Raw genomic sequence first — 19128 nt, forward strand, 5'->3', positions numbered from 1 at the left:
TGATGTAGCATTTCTACTCCTCTCCAACAGATGGAGCCATTAACCTTTGTGCCTGCACGGGGCTTTTCCATCTGTCAGGAACCCCAGTAATTGTTCCAGTCACACAGCAGAGCCTTCAGTGGAGCCAGAAGTCTGTAACACTCAGAACTTATTGGCTCTTTTAATGCCTCCAGAGCTTCCAGAGCTTCACTCCTTCACTTTTCCCCCCCACTATCGCTCCCCACCCCACCCCAATAGCAGACCTCATAAACATTGGGGTCAGCCGCCCCCTCAAGGGCTACAGAAAACAAGACAACCATTTACCCCACTGGACCTAAACAAACAGTTCTGCCAACCGACCCATGGGGGAAAAAATAATCAGTATTCTGTTGCACATTATAGCCCTGGCCACGAGCAGTAAAACTGGCTTTGTTCATTTTATTTTGAAAGCCAGTCTACAGAGTGCAATAAGCGTACTGTATAAGCTAACTGTCCATATAGCAACGTCTTGCAATGTCCCTCATGCACTGCACTGCACTGTATGTGGCATCCTGTCATGTACGACGAGCATTAATACTGTTATTAGACTACATTTTGTATTTATACCTGTTCATAGCTCATGCAACACGCATATATCCCATCGGGTGGTCCAAGTGCGGAGGGCCAGAGTAAGAGTACACTAGTATACAGTAGCTAAATCACCTTTGGTTAATTCATCTCTTAATCCCTGTGTGTTACGTTTACCGTTTTTGTTTGTATTAAGTCAGACAGACAGACAGACAGACAGACAGACAGACAGTCAATTTATCTATTGGCTATTGCCAATATGTCATTGCATCACAATCGCCTACATCAGAACTACGGTTTCAGTGCATTTGGTTATTGGAGCGATTGTCATTGTGCAGAGGTGACTGTCACATCAGATGTGACCAGATGTGACTGATCACTGAGCTCGGGGAGAGGATGCTTTACTGCAGCAAAAGAGCCGTAACCACTTTCAACCTGGCGCCCATATTTTGGGAGCCAGGTTATTATAGGTGAAGATTACATAAGACTATATTATTGAATCCTTTGATACACTCACAGTGAACTGTCATTTGCATCGTCATATAAGCACATTTAGAGCTGGCCAACAACATTAACAAAGGTTTAACCTAAGCCTAAACGTTTGGGTTTATGCTGTTCATTTTCTATCAACTGAACGGGGACATAGATGGAGGCGAGATGCATAAGTGTCAGCATATTTGTGCCGTTGTGACAAATGAACTCCATAGACATTTAACCCATTCAATCCGGGAACGCATCTGTGTCACTTTAGATTTATTTGGCTATGATTGTTTTTTAATCGAGAACATTTTTTCGAATCTTTGAATATATATACATGTTTAACTCAAATCTTCGCTTCTGGGGGTCCCTGGAACAAAAACCACTGATATAGCAACATAAGTTGTTTTAAAAACATTTGTAAAATCCCCAGAAGCAAAGATTTGAGTTAAAAATGTTCGCTTTAAAAACATTATATATTCAAAGATTTGCTAAAAAAAATCAAAAAATGTTAAGATCTACAAGCTTGTAGCGCTTGTAGATCTGCTATTTTTGAATAGCCAAAGACATATAAAATGACACCGATGCGTTCAATCACCGGATTCAATGGGTTAAGGACATGACTGTAATTCTAGTGGGACAGTGCAGACAGGTGCCCGGCACAAAATGGAGTGGCTCTCGTTCCTGACCAGTGCATTGTGTACTCTGATGGGGTGGTTTGGCCGAGCGAGCCGAGCCCGGGGGCTCATCCATCACTTGCCGCATGCACTCCAACGAGGCACGACCCCTCCTGCCCCGCGCTGTCCCCATGGTGAGCTATTAGAGGCGTCACTACACTGTACATGTCATTGTCTACTCCCAGCTCTGGCCACATATCTTATGGAGCCTGACCCATATTGGTTTTGGCCGATATATCTGCCATTATGCAACTTTTTGTGCTGACATTGGGGTCGTCAGTTATGCAGCCGATGTGTCCGGAATTTTTGATAAGTATAATAAACAAAACAAAACAAAACATCAAATATTTATCCTGCACTGTGTTGTTTGCTTGTTCATTCTCTAATTAAAGTTTATTCTTTTCATATAGTGAAGTTTAATATTTAATTTAATATATTTTAAAAGTTCTGTGTTCATTTTTTATTTATTTGCTTATAAGTTAACACATTGTGTGCCAGTCCGGACCGTTTTTGAAAAGCTATGCGTGGAGTGTAGGGGTGTAACGATACGTTTTAACAACGATTCGATACGTATCACGATACTTGGTTGTCGATACGATACATGAACGATACAGGTTACTTTAGAACGATATGATACGTATCGATTCAGTGATTTAGTCGATACGATACATGAACGATACAGGTTACTTTAGAACGATATGATACGTATCGATTCAGTGATTTAGTCGATACGATACATGAACGATACAGGTTACTTTAGGACGATACCATACGTTTCGATTCAGTGATTTAGTCGATACGATACATGAACGATACAGGACAGGTTAATTTAGAACGATACGATTCGATTCAATGATTTAAAATCGATATAGTAACTATTTATTTACCCAAAAATTCTGTGTGAAAAATAAATACCTGGATACTGGATATAAACCCCTCTTTCTCTTTTTTCTTCTTAACTCACTGAGTGCCATTAACGTGTTTCACGTGTTTTTAGCGCTATGGCTCAACGTGCCATTAACGTGTTTCACGTGTTTTTGAAAAATTAGCATAAGTAAACAAAAACATTTTTTTTTTTTTTTTTTTTTTTTTTTTTGAAAAACATGTTCAGAACCCAAGATATCATCATCTGAAGGTGTGCAGCTCCATCCACTCCTTGTTTAACTTAGAACTGAAAAAGGCTGTATCTCGCTTCCTAAGCACTTTTTGTTTTCTGTGAAAAAAACTCTGGCACTGGGACAACATCATATTTAAATATTTTTTGTTTATTCGTTTCTGTTCTTTTACATACTCATAGGTAGTAAAATTGAGTGCCAGAATTGCCAAACGTTTAAATAAAATAAAAAATTCTGGCACTCAATGAGTTAAAAGTACTTAGTATTGCATAAAATTGATTATTTGCATTGCAAAACGATTCGATATGATTATTTGCATTGCAAAACGATTCGATACAAAGTCAAACGATACGCTATTTTGCTGTTTGCATATTGATATAGTAGATCGTTAAAAATTCAAAACGATTTTTCGATGCAGTTACTATGCAGTCCATCGTTACACCTCTAACGGAGTGCCATAAACGGTCCGGACCGTTTTAGCCAATTTTTGTTTCCTCGTCGTGGCTTCTACAGTACGCAACATATCAGCGTACATGGTAAGAAGCACTGGCATTAGATGTACCCTGTTTTAATAAAACTCTGGCACTTAATGTGTTAAATGTTCTCCAATAAAAAAATAAATAAAGATATATTTTTAAAATTGATTTGAAATTGTTGCACTTTTTGACAAAATGTCAATCAAAACATTAGTAATCAGTCGACTACGACTCAGCAAAATCGGAAGTACTACCAACTGAACGAACAGGAGTTTAATTTGGTTGGCCTCAGGCTTTCAGAAAGCTGCTTGACACACTATGCTGCAAGAAGAGGCTGGCCAGCTCACTGGTCTTCTCCTTTTTCAGTACCCTGACCTATGAGGTCTTCTGCCTGCCTCTTCTCGCTGTGAGTTTTTGGTTCCCACAGGAGAACTTGATGGGCCCTGAGATCCAGGTGGCTCTGGTAATGACCTACCAGCTCCCTTGGGAGTTCACCGTAAAGGACACTGTTGTTCACATGTTCTTGCCAGGAGATGCCAAAAGTGTCACCCGCTACATGCAGGTGTAGCCGTTATTGAGGGACTTTTCAAGGGTGTGTATTTTAAAATGCCTGGGGGAAATGGCTTAAGTGCTGCATCTTTAAGTCTGTTTCTGTCTGGAAGAGTGGACTTAACGGTGCTGTATCGTTTGGCCGACATTGACTCAGTTATACAGGTAACATCAGTACAGTATGTTAATGTACGATATGTGGCTGACATTGTGAATAGATCCTGGAATGGTCCTTTAAAAGACTAGTTCACACCAAATTATTTGTTCTGTTTAGGCCCCATTCACACTGACAAATAAAGGCTGTGTCTGCGTCGTTGTGGTTCTGTTCAGTTGTTGTTCGACCTGTTGCTGATTCTAATACAAATTCGATTGGTTATCACAATTGATCGGTTATCACAAATGTTGAACTAGTCTCACCTCATTTACAGCACTGCGTTCGTTGGTATGAAAACTTTTCCACATAGCCTACTGCAGCAAATCTCAGCGTGAACAGCTCCTTTAATGATGATTGAATTACACGCAATAACAATATTACTACTATACTAAGGTTAAGGATAAGATATACTGTACTTTATATACCCTTGTGAAAATTTCTCCTCTACATTTGACTCATCCTATCTACCTAGGAGCAGTGAGCAGCGTCAGTGCAGTGCCCAGGGACCATCTCCACTTGTAAATGACTGCACCTTGGTCAAGGGCAATAGCAGGAGTATGTATACATAACATGCATGTCTGATGTCTCTTAATGTGGGAGGAAACAGGAGTACCCTGAGGAAAGCCACGGAAAAACTGGGAGAAAACGCAAACTCGAAACAGAAAGGTCCTGGATTAGAACCCACGGAAGGGGAATACCGGGGTTCAAATCCAGGACCTTCCTGTTGTGAGGCAACAGCTAACCACTGTGCTACCGTGCTGCCAAATAAAAATCTATATACCATACAATTGAGTAAGTGTACTTCAGCAAAACAAAGTACTTTAAATGAGATGGACAAACAGAGCACACTCTCAGCCCCTAGCCTCTCTCACGTCTCTCTCATTTCAGCGATCAGCCCTGAGTTCAGTAAATTCAGGAAGACACCAACTCATCACATCAGCAAGAGTTCGGGAATTGACAACACACTTTGATTTCCGAGAAGTAGGCCCATCTCCCATAGCTTCCCCATCAGTGTTGATTTTGACATCAAATTTTGATTTTGTTTTAGTCAGTCTTTTGAATGAAATTCCATTTAGTTTTAGTCCTATTTTAGTCATCTGAAATGTTTTAGTTTTTGTCTAGTTTTATTTGACTAAATATCATAAGATTTTAGTCGACTAAATCTACAGTTGATTTAGTCAAATAAAATGTATTTTGGTGGTGCCTTGATGGTGTCGAAATGGCTGATTTTACACTTGGTTGCATGCTGAAAATAGCCGATCTACAAGCTCACAAGTCACAACGCGCTATTTTCAGAGCGCAAAACCCGAGCGCAACTGACATAAAATGCATTTAGTTTTCGTCAGTGAAAAAAGGTAGTCGACGAACATTTTTCGTCATAGTTTTAGTCGACGAAATCAACACTGTTCCCCATCACTGCCTCTTAGCTGCGTGCACGGTGAAATCCAAGCAGTCTATGTGATCACTCAGCAATCTCTGAGGTGCTTTTATAGATGCTGACATGTCCTTAAGCTCGACTTTGGTGAAACAGAGCAGAAAAGGGAACTGCTTCCTTCCGGTCTTATTTTGAGATCTTGTTTGTGGAGGATCTAAGGGAGACTAAACAATGATGCTGTGGTTTTGGATCCGGCCATGTTTCTCATCCGGTCAAAAGTGACTAAGCATTTTCTCATGTTCTCCTCCTGTTCCAAATCATGTTGAGCTGGGGTGAATGAGCCATGGGTTTCATTGTTTCAACCGCCTACCCCCCCATGAAAAAAAACAGGGGGGAAAACAAGACACAGACACTGATAACAGCCTCCAACTGAAAAGGCTTTCACAGTTACGGTAGCTAAATCAATTATCTAACCATCTTGAATCCCCTATAATAGCCTACATCTTAAAATGTCAATTGAAAAAAAACTTCAGTCTTACTGTGGTGCGAGGATTGCTATCTATCGTCCTTTTACAGTACATTAGCATACAAATCACCAATGTGCTAACGTGCTAACAACGCAAGCATTGTGTGCCAACGATAACGTTGCCTACGGGGTTTGGCCTTGTGGTTCTGTCATTGGCGTAGATGTGTAAGCTGAGCTGTGGTTGGTCTACATTTGTGGAGACAACGATTCAGAGGAGACAGACATAGATCAGACAAACCTATTCTAGACAGCTTGGCCCCTTCGGCGCAATGCCGTAAAAAGCAAGGAGAAGTACTTTGTAATTCAACATTGGGAGCACTTTTCCCAGAACAGAATAACAACACACACAACATCTGTTGTGAAACACTGTATAAATAGAAGAATACCATTCCTTTTGTCAACAATGGTACAAATCTTACAGCGAAACCTGAGGCTTTCATGCCCACACACTACGTTGCTCTACAGTATAACTAAAAATGATTTCCATCACGTTTGCAACAAGAGAAACCCAAAAGCTCAGGGAGAATGTTAGTGGCTCAAGAGTCTGTGCTGTGAGGTGGAAACTGGGAAAGCTGCGGTCAACTCCAACCTGAGGTCACTCACACCTGGAGCTCATTAATTAAGCTCGTTAACAATACCAACAGGTGCTACCCTCTGACTGTGTCAATTCCAAGTTACATAGACCATGACGACTAGTGGCCAAAGCCCATAACTCCAGTGGGGCCCATAATAACACTTGTTGAAACATAGTGTCCGTCGCAGGTTCCATTTCAGTGAACTGAATTCTCATTAAAAAAAGACTGCCTAATTGCTTAACAAAACATCATATTTTCCTACATGCTGTACATAAACACACGTCAAACAAATTCTCTTTAACACCACGACCAGCCGCTAAGTTCAGTTTTTTGTTATTTATGGGTCTACAGTGTGTGCACCAGTTTGTGCAGCTACTGTATAGGCTTATGAACTGGAATACTAGTTTTAGTTACCGTATGGGCTAGCTCTGGTCCATAGACTTTTCGGGCATTGCCCGCACATCCCCCGTAGCGCAGCCTCTCGACTGTAGTAAAAATAAAAAATAAACTTTCGCTACTCACCAAAACAAAGACAGTTTTAATATGTTGAAAGCCTACTTTCCTTAGTGGGAACTATAATCTTGTCAATAGAAAAATTCCATTGACCATGTCTGTAAGGGGCACAGTGGAGTAACTAAAACATTTTTCCATCCGGTGGAATATTTTCTTTTCTGGCCAAAATGTGTATTTTAGACGGGAGGTGGGGGGCTCAGAGTGTTCCCACCAAGGAAAGTAGGCTTTCAACATATTAAAACCATCTTTGTTTTGGTGAGTAGTAAGTGTATGTTTTATTTGTACTACGGTCGAGAGGCTGCGCTACCGGGAGTATGCGGGCAATGCCCGAAAAGTCACATAGCGTTAAGGAGAACTCCTTCTAATGCTATGGACCAGAGCTATGTATGGGCTGGGTGTAGTCCGTATGTGCAATAACAAAGGATTACTCCCAGTGACCCCGTTTTAAGCTTATGATTCATAGTATATTTTTATATTTGCCCTCTCTTAGTTTTATCCTGTGACCTTTTGTGCAGTTTTTTTTTACTTAACTAACCTTAATTAACCTGAATTTCCCTTTGGGGATTAATAAAGTATCTATCTATCCATCTATCCATTTATCTATCTAAATATGCTCAATAAATACTAAAGAATGAAATGGACGGACAGTGATTACCTTTCAATGTAATGCCAAACCACAACTTGCTATGGACATTTCTACATTAAGGCAATACAATCTATCTAAGAAAAAACGTTTATAAAAGGTACTGTAGAAATAGTAGAAACAAACCATCTTTTGATGTGTACTTGGCTGGCTGTAACCCCCTATAAATACATTTGTTTAGTTTTGTTTCATTTGAGCAGTATGCTGGGGAGCATTCTGACCAAGAGATGAACCTAACAAGATGAAAAAGAGGAGATGAAAAAACTCCAAAGGAGAGAGCTCACTTTTGTCTGTCTTTCATTGTTGTTGGATTTCTATGCCCTTTCTACGCTGTTGTTGTTTCTTTAAAAGCCCCAGGCCTATTGTTCGACAGATAGCCGCTCCGCTCTCTTTGACTATTGCAAAACCACACTGCTCTTGCCAAATCCACATTCTAATTTGAAACAGGGAAAGGAGATGAGCCATACATACCTTGACATTGTAGGCTATGTAATGCTTGGCCAGTGCCTCTGGTGTGTGCATCCATGATTTATCTGAAACGATACAGCAGCAACAGTATCAGAGTCTGTAAAACTAGCACCTGTGGACTTCATGTTCACTCAAATCTCAGACCAACAGCAATGTAATATTAATTTGATCTCTTCCTACTGTCAAAACATACAAAATGATGATGAAAATCTGATGATCACAGGAAAAAAAACATATTCTGAACAATGTTTTACTCATACTGTAGTGTGAACCAGATGGGGTCAGATGGTTTTGTTGACAGGTAACACTTTTCACATACTCAAAAGGAAAACCTTGAACGCAGCAACACTGCTCTACAATCTTGAAGAGGCAGAATATAGGGCCTACTCTGTGTGGAGTTTGCATGTTCTCCCCGTGTCTCCTAGGGTAGTTAATACCCTCACAAAAACATGTAGTAATCCTGGTCACTATGTTGCCTCCGCCTGGTCAGCTGGGGCGCCTGATGGAGGGGAAAGGAACTGGTTGGAATAACGTGTTCCTTCCACACGCTACGTCCAACCAGGGAACCCCCCCCGTCAGGTGACAAGAAGGTGAGTTGGCTCTCATGCATTGAAGGAGGCATGAGCTCGGCCCTGGCCTCCCTAGGCTGGTGGGGGGAGTGTAGTGCCCAGGATCACTTAGAAAATTGGCACCGGGTGAAAAAAGGGTTTCAAAAATCGAGGGATAAAAATTGGTTAGAAGAGGCAGAATATCACAATATCAAGATGAGCTTATGGGGCAACTGGTCTACAGTCAGATCGGAGCTCATAAAGGCTAAGCCCTAAACAGTGACAAGTGCACGCCCCTTATGCAGTTTCAGCGTTCCTTGTTCTTCCATCAGCTGCTTATTAAAAAATACGTATATATTAAATTCCCAGCTTCACAAACGAGTTAGAGCTGTGTTAATGAACCCCTCGACAAGAGATGCATGACAGTGACCTTGAGGCCCTCAAGTGCTGTATGATGACTGTGATAATCATCACCACGCCCTCTTCATAGGTGCACTAATGGTTTTGTTTACGTTAATGGCGTCGACTAAGTGGTTTGATAAATTCAAAGTCGCTTCTAATTACAGATGATGCGGCACCCTGCGTTTCCGTAATTGTCTGCCGGTGATTTGTTTCGATAATGGGAAATAAAAGAGGGAGGGGGGGGGGGGGGGGGGTTGACGGAGTAATCCTGTTATGGAATAAATATGCACACACACAAGCAGTCACACAAAATCTATCCGCTTTTCTCCAGTTATTTTTGACTCACTTTTTTTCTTCTTCAGATGCACAGAACATTCCTCTACACCTGACAGTATAGGAATGGACCCAAACGGATATACTGTGTACTGTGTGTGTATGTGTGCGTGTGTGTGTGTGTGTGGGGGTCATTCCTTCGATCTGAATTGTATCCTAAAGTACCGTCAATACCAAGCACTAAAACTTCTAGTTATATAGTGCTTGGTGTGGACTCCTTAAGAGTTTCTCTATTTTGGTTTGAACATCAGCACTGCAATGGCATCCGCCTCCACACACACACACACACACACACACACACACACACACACACACACACACACACACACACACACACACACACACACACACACACACACACACACACACACACACACACACACAAGTCTCATCTAAGGAATGAATGACTACAATCAATTTCCCGTGGGGGAGGTGGTGGGTGGGTGGGGGGTTTCTCGGGGGCCAAGGTTGATGGCGGGATGATGCATCTCCTCCGTCCACTCCACGACAGCGCTAAGCAACTGTAAATCCCAACTATTGAGTAATGACAGATGGAGACGGAGGAGAGGGGAGGGTGCGGCAGCACAGCTAAAACAGTAAGACTCGGAGGTCTTTTCCGGACGTTCGCACGGGGTTCTGATTTATAAGGGAGGAGCACACTGCTCTCTAGCCCATTAAGGCCTGAGGTTCCAATTCTACAAAATGTCTTCTAAATAGAACAGTTTTTTGAAAGTGGTTTTCAAACTTTTTAATGTCAAGGACCCCAAAATGTATATGTATTTGGCTGTGGACCCCCATCTCAAAATATTTTGTTCCAGGGATCCCCCAGAAGCAAAGATTTGAGTTACAACTGTTCGCTTTAAAAATATATATATTCAAAGATTTGCACATTTTCTCGATTTTTCAAAAATAGCAGATCTACAAGCTCATAGCGCGGCTATCGGTGCCGCGCTATGAGCTTGTAGATCTGCTATTTTTGAATAGCCAAAGTGTAAAATTATGCTTTTTAGCTAAAATCTAAAAAAGTGACACAGATGCGTTCCAGGTCTTAATGGGCTAGTTACCCACCTCAATGAAGTGCAAAAAGAGTGGTGTGTGACACAAGGGGGTGTGTGGGGGTCATAACGAGGAGGATACAACTGTCTGTGCGTGAGGACGAGCCCAGATCTGAAGGTCAATAAGTGAGCGGTGGTGCAGCGACGGCTGCTGAGGAGGTTTGCATGCCGCCGTGTTGAGAACGAAGGCAGATGTAGAATAACCGAGATGACAGCCGGAAAGACTCACTGCTTCCCCCCTGTCACACTACAGTATACAGTGTATGGGGGGGAATAATATAGTGCCTGTATCTCAATGCAGAAGTGTGAGCCTATACAGCAGGGGTGGGCAACTTTGTAGATGGTGAGGGCCACTAAATTTCCACACTCACTCTGGGGGGCCACATTGTTTATCGGCACTCTCGCCAGTAGTACCCCATTACTCAAAAAGCCCATAATAGTCACATATGTGATAGATAAGGGATATTAACAATTATTATTCGTAGTAACTTTGTTTTTATTTAGCATTTAGTAAGTACTAGCAGCTGTACTGCTAAACAAAACTTCGCATTCCTGAGTATGCCTTCCAGAGTATTGCTGTAACCTTGGCTTAAAAATATACAAAAATGAACACCAAAATTACAATTAATAAGGCTTCTATTATCTATTAAAATAAACAAGAGCGCGCTCTACTGTTGGACTGTTATTACTGTAATTAAAATGGATAATGGAAAGTTGCATGTTTGGAACAGCTGAAGGCAATAGTTCACCATTTCGGATATGTTTAGGTTACTTTGTTTTTCTTTGTGATTTTGAAAGTGCAAAAGAAAAGAATTCTGTTTTTATTAACATATTCGAAATGAACATTACGGTGAGGGCCGCATGCGGCCCGCGGGCCGCCAGTTGCCCATCCCTGCTATACAGTATAAAGAGCTCTATGTGGTAGGTGCACAGGTCATGCCTTCATTGTGGCTTTACTCATGACAGGCCATTAGCTGACGTTTGCCATTTTCTTATCTTATTTTATTCATTGATTTACATTGTCAGTGCAAACTCAGGGGGTGGGTCTTGGTACAGTACTGTCTCTGTTTTTTACATGCAAGTCCCTGTGACATACTAGCGTCATGTCCAGGGGCTGTACTTTACGCGTACATCAAGCTGCCTCACAACACGGAAACAGGAGGTAGACTCCTGAACTATAGGCTACATGGCTCAGGAACTGTTGATTCCCAAGCCTACTTAGTTAGGTCTTGATACAGTCCTGTCTGCCTCACTGCTGCCTTTGACATGCAAATTAAAGGACCTTAACGGTCTGGCATGTGTAGCCCATAGACATTACCACCCACTGGAATAACTCCCAAGCCCCCCTGCAGTGTGTCCTCCCTCCCTATCATAAAGGTCCTATATGGCCCCTTCCCTTCATTCTGCATTAGTCTATCACCCCAAGTAGGCTATACGAATTTGGAAAGTCAAACTTCAAGTGTAGCGAACTTGTATATACTTGTATATCTGCTATTTTTGAATAGCCAAAGTATAAAATATGGATAAAGTGGGTACACAGATGCGTTCCCGGTTTGAATGGGTTAATACAGCTTGGAGGTCGACACCGTCTCTCTCCCAGGCAGGTCCTGGAAGCCTCTCACTTTCTCCTTCTGGTTCTTTCCAGTCGCCCGTCAACAAGTTTTTTCTTTAGCACATTAAGGTCTAACCTTTCGCATAATCTCCATAACACAAAGACCAACATATTCAGCACTGTGTTTCACTAACATTAAAAACTTTTTTTATCATCAGAATCTGAGCACTACAACACTATGCAATGGTGCATCTGCCATTGTGTAGAACCGTGGTCGGCAACCTGGGCATATTTTCCAAGCACATTCCTTATTGCTTGTTTTCTTTTCTTTAGTTAAACTGCTACGATAGCTTACACACCAGGAGGTAGTCCCCTATGTCATTGTTTCTGCAGGTATGCTAGAAAACACTAGGGCAATTCCATGCAGTAAATGTAATATGATGAATTGAATACATAGAGGACCACAATGGACTTTTTGTCATCCTTTTAGCGTTAATGTCTTACTGTACCTTCACTGTACCTTGTGCTGTTTACATTTTCCAGTTTAACGGGGCAGCTAGACAAGCTAAAGTTGATTTATTCACCGACAGGGTTGAGCTAATGTGTTTTTTTCTGCGAGAGTGCTATTTGTTGCACATCAAGTGTGCATTGACATTTAGACCAAGCATCAGAGTCATTCAAGGATGATGCTGATAAAGCCTAAGTAACCAAATGAGTGATCTCAAGATATGAGAAAACAGACGAGAAAGCTCTGGTAAAAGTTAGGTTACGCTTTCAAGTTTAAAAAGGTAGCTCAGTGTACAACTAAACACGGAAAGCCTTCATTAAAGAATTCATTAAAGAAGCATTTTGTGCAGCAGAGGATACTGTATATTTGATGGTTTATCGAACAAGGTCACAATCATGGCGAGGGTCAAAGACACAGCCATCTCTGCGGGAGCTGTTAAACGCCCTATCACTGAAATGGCAGATAGGGAGCAAAAAGCAGTGCTTCTCACTGAGTGCTTGAGAGCTTTGTGAACTGCACTGATGCAATCAAACCCTTTCTTGTTGAGAGGGACCAGCGCTACCCAGAGCTGGAGGATATCAGGTAAACTGATGTTTTGACAGATATCACGGCACATCTGAAAGAGCTCAGTCTTCACATGCAGGGAGCTGGACAAAATGTGTCAATTCTCTTTTTATATCCTGTGCATAAACTCAAAGTTTGGACGTAAAAAATGCCTTCCATGTCTCATACAGGTCCTGACCATTCAGGACCTGTATGAGACATGGAAGGCATTTTTTACGTCCAAACTTTGGATTTACGCACAGGATAAAAAAATTATAATAAAAAAAAGACATTCTACTACATTAAATACTTGAGAGAGTTGTCAACTCATCACTCAAGCAGCACGGTTAACATTGCCATCGACATGAGAGGGCTGGAGTCCGAATTTTCCGGTGAGATTCCTGGATTTCCAACCACATGGGCCAATGTTTTCTTTTCTCATATCCCTGGACAGGTTTTGCAGTGAAAGACATGGATGGAAAGTTTTGCGAGCTGCTCACATCGGGGTTTTCTTTTTTCCTCACAATGGCAAAAGAAAAATGCTGACTCGTTTTTCACATGTTGGATTTCACTCTCAGAGAACTTTTACTGCCTGAAGGAAATTGCACTGGCAATGCTATCATCAGCCTTTGGATCTACAGTACATACAGTACTGTACGTATCTATGCGAGCGGATCTTTTCTCACACTAAGGCTTACTACAGACCACTCAGAGGCGTGTGTTTAGCTCACCACACGTGAGCCACAGATAGATCAGCTCAGCAAAGGAATGCTGGGGCAGGGATCACACTAACATAATTACTTTAATTACACATATGCAGCCTACAGTTTAAAGGTTTCATGTTATTTTGGCATATTTATTTGGAAATATTACATGGCACGCAGATTCGATGGCTATTTTCCGAAACTTATTTTAAATAGTCACACTATGCCGACAACTGGTGTAGGGGGGAAAACACAAAAAAAACAAAAAAAAACAAACAGCCATCTTTATTTGCCCTGATGTTGCTTTTAGGGCAAATATGGTCATGTGTCACTGAACAGCAGAGTATTGTTCAAGTCGCTCCGGTCCGAGTCAAGTCGAGTCCCAAGTCGTTTGGTCCCAAGTCCAAGTCGAGTCCCAAGTCATGTGGTCCCAAGTCCAAGTCGAGTCCCAAGTCAATCCAACCCTCAGGTCCGAGTCCCAAGTCGAGTCCCAAGTCTTTGGTCCCAAGTCCAAGTCGAGTCCCAAGTCAATCCAACCCTCAGGTCCGAGTCCCAAGTCGAGTCCCAAGTCTTTGGTCCCAAGTCCAAGTCGAGTCCCAAGTCTTTCTGTTGTGGGCAAGTCAAGCCGAGTCACAAGTCGAGTCACAAGGTTGTGTCAAGTCCCTCACTACTATTGTTCCCCAGCCCACCCACAAAGCACTCAGGAAGAGAGAAACCGTATCTTAAAGTCAAGAATTAAACCAGCATAAAGCTGTTAATTTATCCATTACAACATTACATGTCTGATCATTTAGTTAGAACTAGGGAAAGGCTAAATTACACTAAAGCAGTGTTTCTCAACCTGTTTGGTGCCAAGGCACACCTGGCATAGCCAAAAGATCCCAGGGCACACCTAGATATACTCTGTGTGTGTGTGTGTGTGTGTGTGTGTGTGTGTGTGTGTGTGTGTGTGTGTGTGTGTGTGTGTGTGTGTGTGTGTGTGTGTGTGTGTGTGTGTGTGTGTGTGTGTGCGCGCGCGCATATATATATGCACGCACACAGAGAGAGAGAGATTATTGGGCAGGTATAAAGGAACCTTAACCATTACAAATATATAAATCTTTGGCCTACAAATATATAAACTGGGGTCAGTGCAATGAATGGATGAGTCTGAAAACCTTCCCAAAGTAAAACTTCTTTGGTAAGTATATTTGGTACCCAATATACTTCTAATATCTGATAATAATATCTAATAATCTGATCCTGGTAGCATTATTGCGGACGCATGCACTGTTGCCCACTGCAGACGAACACCAAAACCCTCGCCCCAAAACAGTCACCCCGGGGGAAATCCGGTGATATTCACCTGGTATTCCTAAACGTAACCTCATTAAACTATGCCTAAACCTAACCTTATTCCTAAACGTAACCTCAGTAAAACTAATAACATGGCTAACCGTTAACTTATTTCTAACCTTATCCTCAATAAAACAAATACAGGAATACAAGAACCGCTGGTCCGCGAAAAGAAATGGGGGCGATGGTGTTTTGGGGCGAGTTTTCCGGTTATGTATCTACGGCACCATGCTTGAAGATGCGAGTGGAAATAAATTACAGAAAATAGGAAAATAAATTATAATAAATTATGAATAAATTCATGACTGATACCAAATGAAAATATAAACTTTACAGATCATATAAACATTACAATTATAAGAATTCAAGTAAAATTCATAAAGTTCTGGCCGAATGAAATCTCAACTGCGCTGTTTATTATGCGCGATTGCGCGTGGAAATAAATTACAGAAAATAAGAAAATAAATTATAATAAATTATAATAAATCCATGACTGATACCAAATGAAAATATAAACTTTACAGATCATATAAACATTAAAATTATAAGAATTCAAGTAAAATTGAGAAATATCTGGCCGAATGAAATCTCAACTGCTCTGTTTATTATGCGGGGGGAACTCCGATGACAAAACAAGTCACGAGTCATCTTGTCTCAAGTCGAGTCGAGTCGGGAGTCATTGGCTAGCAAGTCGAGTCGAGTCTCAAGTCTCTTGGTCTTTTACCTTCCAAGTCCGAGTCAAGTCACAAGTTTTACATTCAAAGTCCGAGTCGAGTCGCAAGTTTTACATACAAAGTCCGAGTCGAGTCGCAAGTCGTCAAATATGCGACTCGAGTCAGACTCGAGTCGAGTCACTATGACTCGAGTCCAATACTCTGCTGAACAGACTTATGAATTTGAGTATGATCCGGACCGGATGTGTAGTCTAACTGACTTATAGTTGAACTCTCTTGTTAGTTATTTGCAGGGGATTTCAAAAATCCAGGACCAGTTTTAGAAATACTGTCCAAGGAGGTAACGTTTTTTCCCCGTGTCTGTCTGTCTGTCTGTCTGTCAGTTAGCAGACTACTGAAGCTTCTGCTTCAACCTGCTTTTTTTGTTTGTTTGATTATAGATAGACATACTGCATAAGCAATGTCCCAGGTGAGACCCAGTGGCAAAGTAAACCCGAGATGAGGTGTAGCGTCCTCCGGTGCTAGCAAGATGGACCGACAGGACCAATAGCAGGACAATATGGAGAGAGCTGCCAACGGCAGTAGTGAGACAGACAGGACTGACTAAATAGGCTTGGGAACCAACAGTTCCTGAGCCATGTGGCCTATAGTTCAGGAGTCTACCTCCTGTTTCCGTGTTGTGAGGCAGCTTGATGTACGCGTAAAGTACAGCTCCTGGACATGACGCAAGTATGTCACAGGGACTTACTTCCAATCCAGCCCTTGATGCTGGCAGATCTACAACCTCACATGCTTTGTGCTTTTGGGCGCCGATGGCCTTGTGGTTAATTCCACATAAGTGTATAGATGCAGCCTGACAGCGAGTCGTGGGTTCGATTCCTGAGCCTATTTGCTGCGTGTCACTCCCCGTCTCTCTTTCCCTGTTTCCTGCCAGTCTGCATTGCAACATGTTATGAGCTTGTACAGTATGTGACGGATTATACAGGGCGTAAGTGGTTAAGTGGTTAATTAAGTTTGGGAACATTTTAATGACAATGATGAAAATGTAGGCATACATGAAATCTAAAAATGAATCCTTAAACGGTCTTTTTATGTACGACATAAGGCTGACAAGCTGTGAGTGGACAATGACCTGTATTGATGCCAGCATGGTCCTTAAATCACATCATGCCAGGGGAACAGTGGCCAGTCCGGCCACAGAACACCAAACATTTTGCAGTACACGGAAAACATTGGCCACTTCATCTCAGCTTCGCCTCATTTTGAACCCTCCCCCATCGATTGGCTAGTGTGGGTAATGGAGTCTAAAATATCGCTACCCGTATATCCATTCCTAATTAAACAGAGTAGACGCATATGAATGGCTGATCATTTGGTAAAAGAAAACAATGGATCGCCCTTAACTCACAACGCAGAAACATCTCCTGGGAAGTGCAAATGAATACGAGTGGAAGAGTAATGCTTAATCTAACTTAAAGCTCGCTGTGAGCTTGCAGATCTGCTATTTTCGGGACGCAACACCTCTGTACAAAGATTTAGCTACAAACCGGGCTTAATGACGCACTTTATCTTCCGCAGCTGCAGATTACAAGGTCTCATACTCGGTCATGTTATATAGCGAAAAGACAAACAAACCCATATAGGCCTACGTAAGAGGTGTTAACAGACATAACAATGTCTGGTACAGGAGCTTCGGAGAGCAAGGAATCATGACGTTACATAAGACTCTATGCCCCTGTAAAGGTTGAGATTTTCAACCCTTTATACTGTATTTGTTTCATTCATATGAACAAACAGCTGCACGTTAACTTTCTACCATCCATCTTCTAACTTTGTACCAGGCTCAGGGAAAAGTAACATCAGGGGGCCACTTAATAATCACTGTTCTAGTGACTACACATTGATCTCGGTGAGAGGAGCATCCAATTAAATTCCAATGGACCTATTCCAGTAACCTTAATGTACTGTATCTTACCTCTAACAAGCCACATTAATCAGGTGAGCCTCTGCACATCCCACTTGGGACGTGCACAAGGTTGAAAGAGAGTTGTACTACTTGACAACAGTGGAAGAAAAACGCAACACTGTACAGGTATTTCCGCCGCACATTATGGCAGTAGCAACTAGACAAAAATAGACACTGTATAGACAAAAGTGCATTCATCTGAGTTCTCATATTATGGGGTAGCAGTAGCACACAGATGGTGTCACACAGCTACTGTGTGACACCATCATACAATGAAGTATAAAATAGGGCTTTAGTGGTCAACATGCAATTGTAAAAAAGGCCACTTGCCGGTCAATTTTTATCATCTCAGAGTTAAATTGACATTGGGGATATGTTCTGACTCCGTAGTCAGTTCTGTTTCTTGACTCCTGCAGGATTACAGACCAAGCCTTTTAGACCAGGCCAGTGTTGTGTCGTGTGCCATGCTATGTGCAGAGATGTCAGCATGCACAATATTTCTATAGGGCCCCATGACGCAGGCGGGCAATAGACCTAATCCACCGCAGTATTCAATCAATGGCTGACAATGAATTTGCTGCCTGGGCACAAGTTTTCCATCATGCGGGCCTTGCATCATGCATCTTGCTGCTGTACAGACCCAGACAGTTCTAATGGACCCCAGGCAGGAATTGTCCTTGCCACAGTCGGGCGCATTGAAACCTGTGTGTGTCGACGGCCATTCAGAGCAGACCTACACAGAAAGTTTTAGCCCTATTTCTAAAAGTCAAAGAAATTGGTGTAAAAGTCAATGAAGCCCATGTCTATAATGCATTAAAACGTACTTAGAATGCATTATCATCGTTTAATACCGTTTAATTATAATCATAAGCACTCATAATAATTTATAACAACAACAATAATAATAATACATTACAAAGTATTTTATAATGGCTTATATGGTCAAGCTTCATAATTGCTGGTCATTCGCAGACCTTTTTTTTGGCTACAATTATATAATTCTCATATTTGTAAGAATTATAAAAATGTTATAATGCATTATAGTATGATTATAAGTCACCACAAATGGTCACTTGGTGCTTTAAGTAAAGTAATGACATTCCTGGAGGAGTAGACAGAAACGCTTTGTGTTGTTTTTGCATAGATGTAATGCTATTTTCTTCACTTTATTCACCCACACCCATAACACTTATAATGACTTACTGTACAATCACACTCTAATGTATTATAGCAGTGATTATAATGCATTATACAACCAAGTATGTTTATAATGCATTATAGGCTTCATAGAGAGTCTTACCGGAATAGTGTTTGACACCTGAGGCCAGAGTACAATCCATAAAGGCTATACACATTCATGAATGTTGTGGTGGCATTAAGGCCGGGTGCCCTCTGAAGACATTCTAACTGAAGC

The 19128-nt window shown here is 41.6% G+C and overlaps 1 protein-coding gene across 4 annotated transcripts in view; it reads right to left on the minus strand.

Annotated features, from left to right (window-relative positions):
* The window catches only part of gulp1a (GULP PTB domain containing engulfment adaptor 1a), a 135864-nt gene that overhangs the window by 17498 nt on the left and 99238 nt on the right, over positions 1–19128 (minus strand). For all 4 annotated transcript variants that reach the window (XM_084085138.1, XM_084085139.1, XM_084085137.1 and 1 more), the window contains one exon: positions 8098–8159. In XM_084085138.1, coding sequence (XP_083941264.1) covers positions 8098–8159 — 62 coding nt within the window. The remainder of the gene's footprint in view (positions 1–8097; positions 8160–19128) is intronic.

Source organism: Gymnoscopelus microlampas (assembly GCF_963454915.1).
Source record: "Gymnoscopelus microlampas genome assembly, chromosome: 17".
In the NCBI taxonomy this organism is placed as follows: domain Eukaryota; kingdom Metazoa; phylum Chordata; class Actinopteri; order Myctophiformes; family Myctophidae; genus Gymnoscopelus; species Gymnoscopelus microlampas.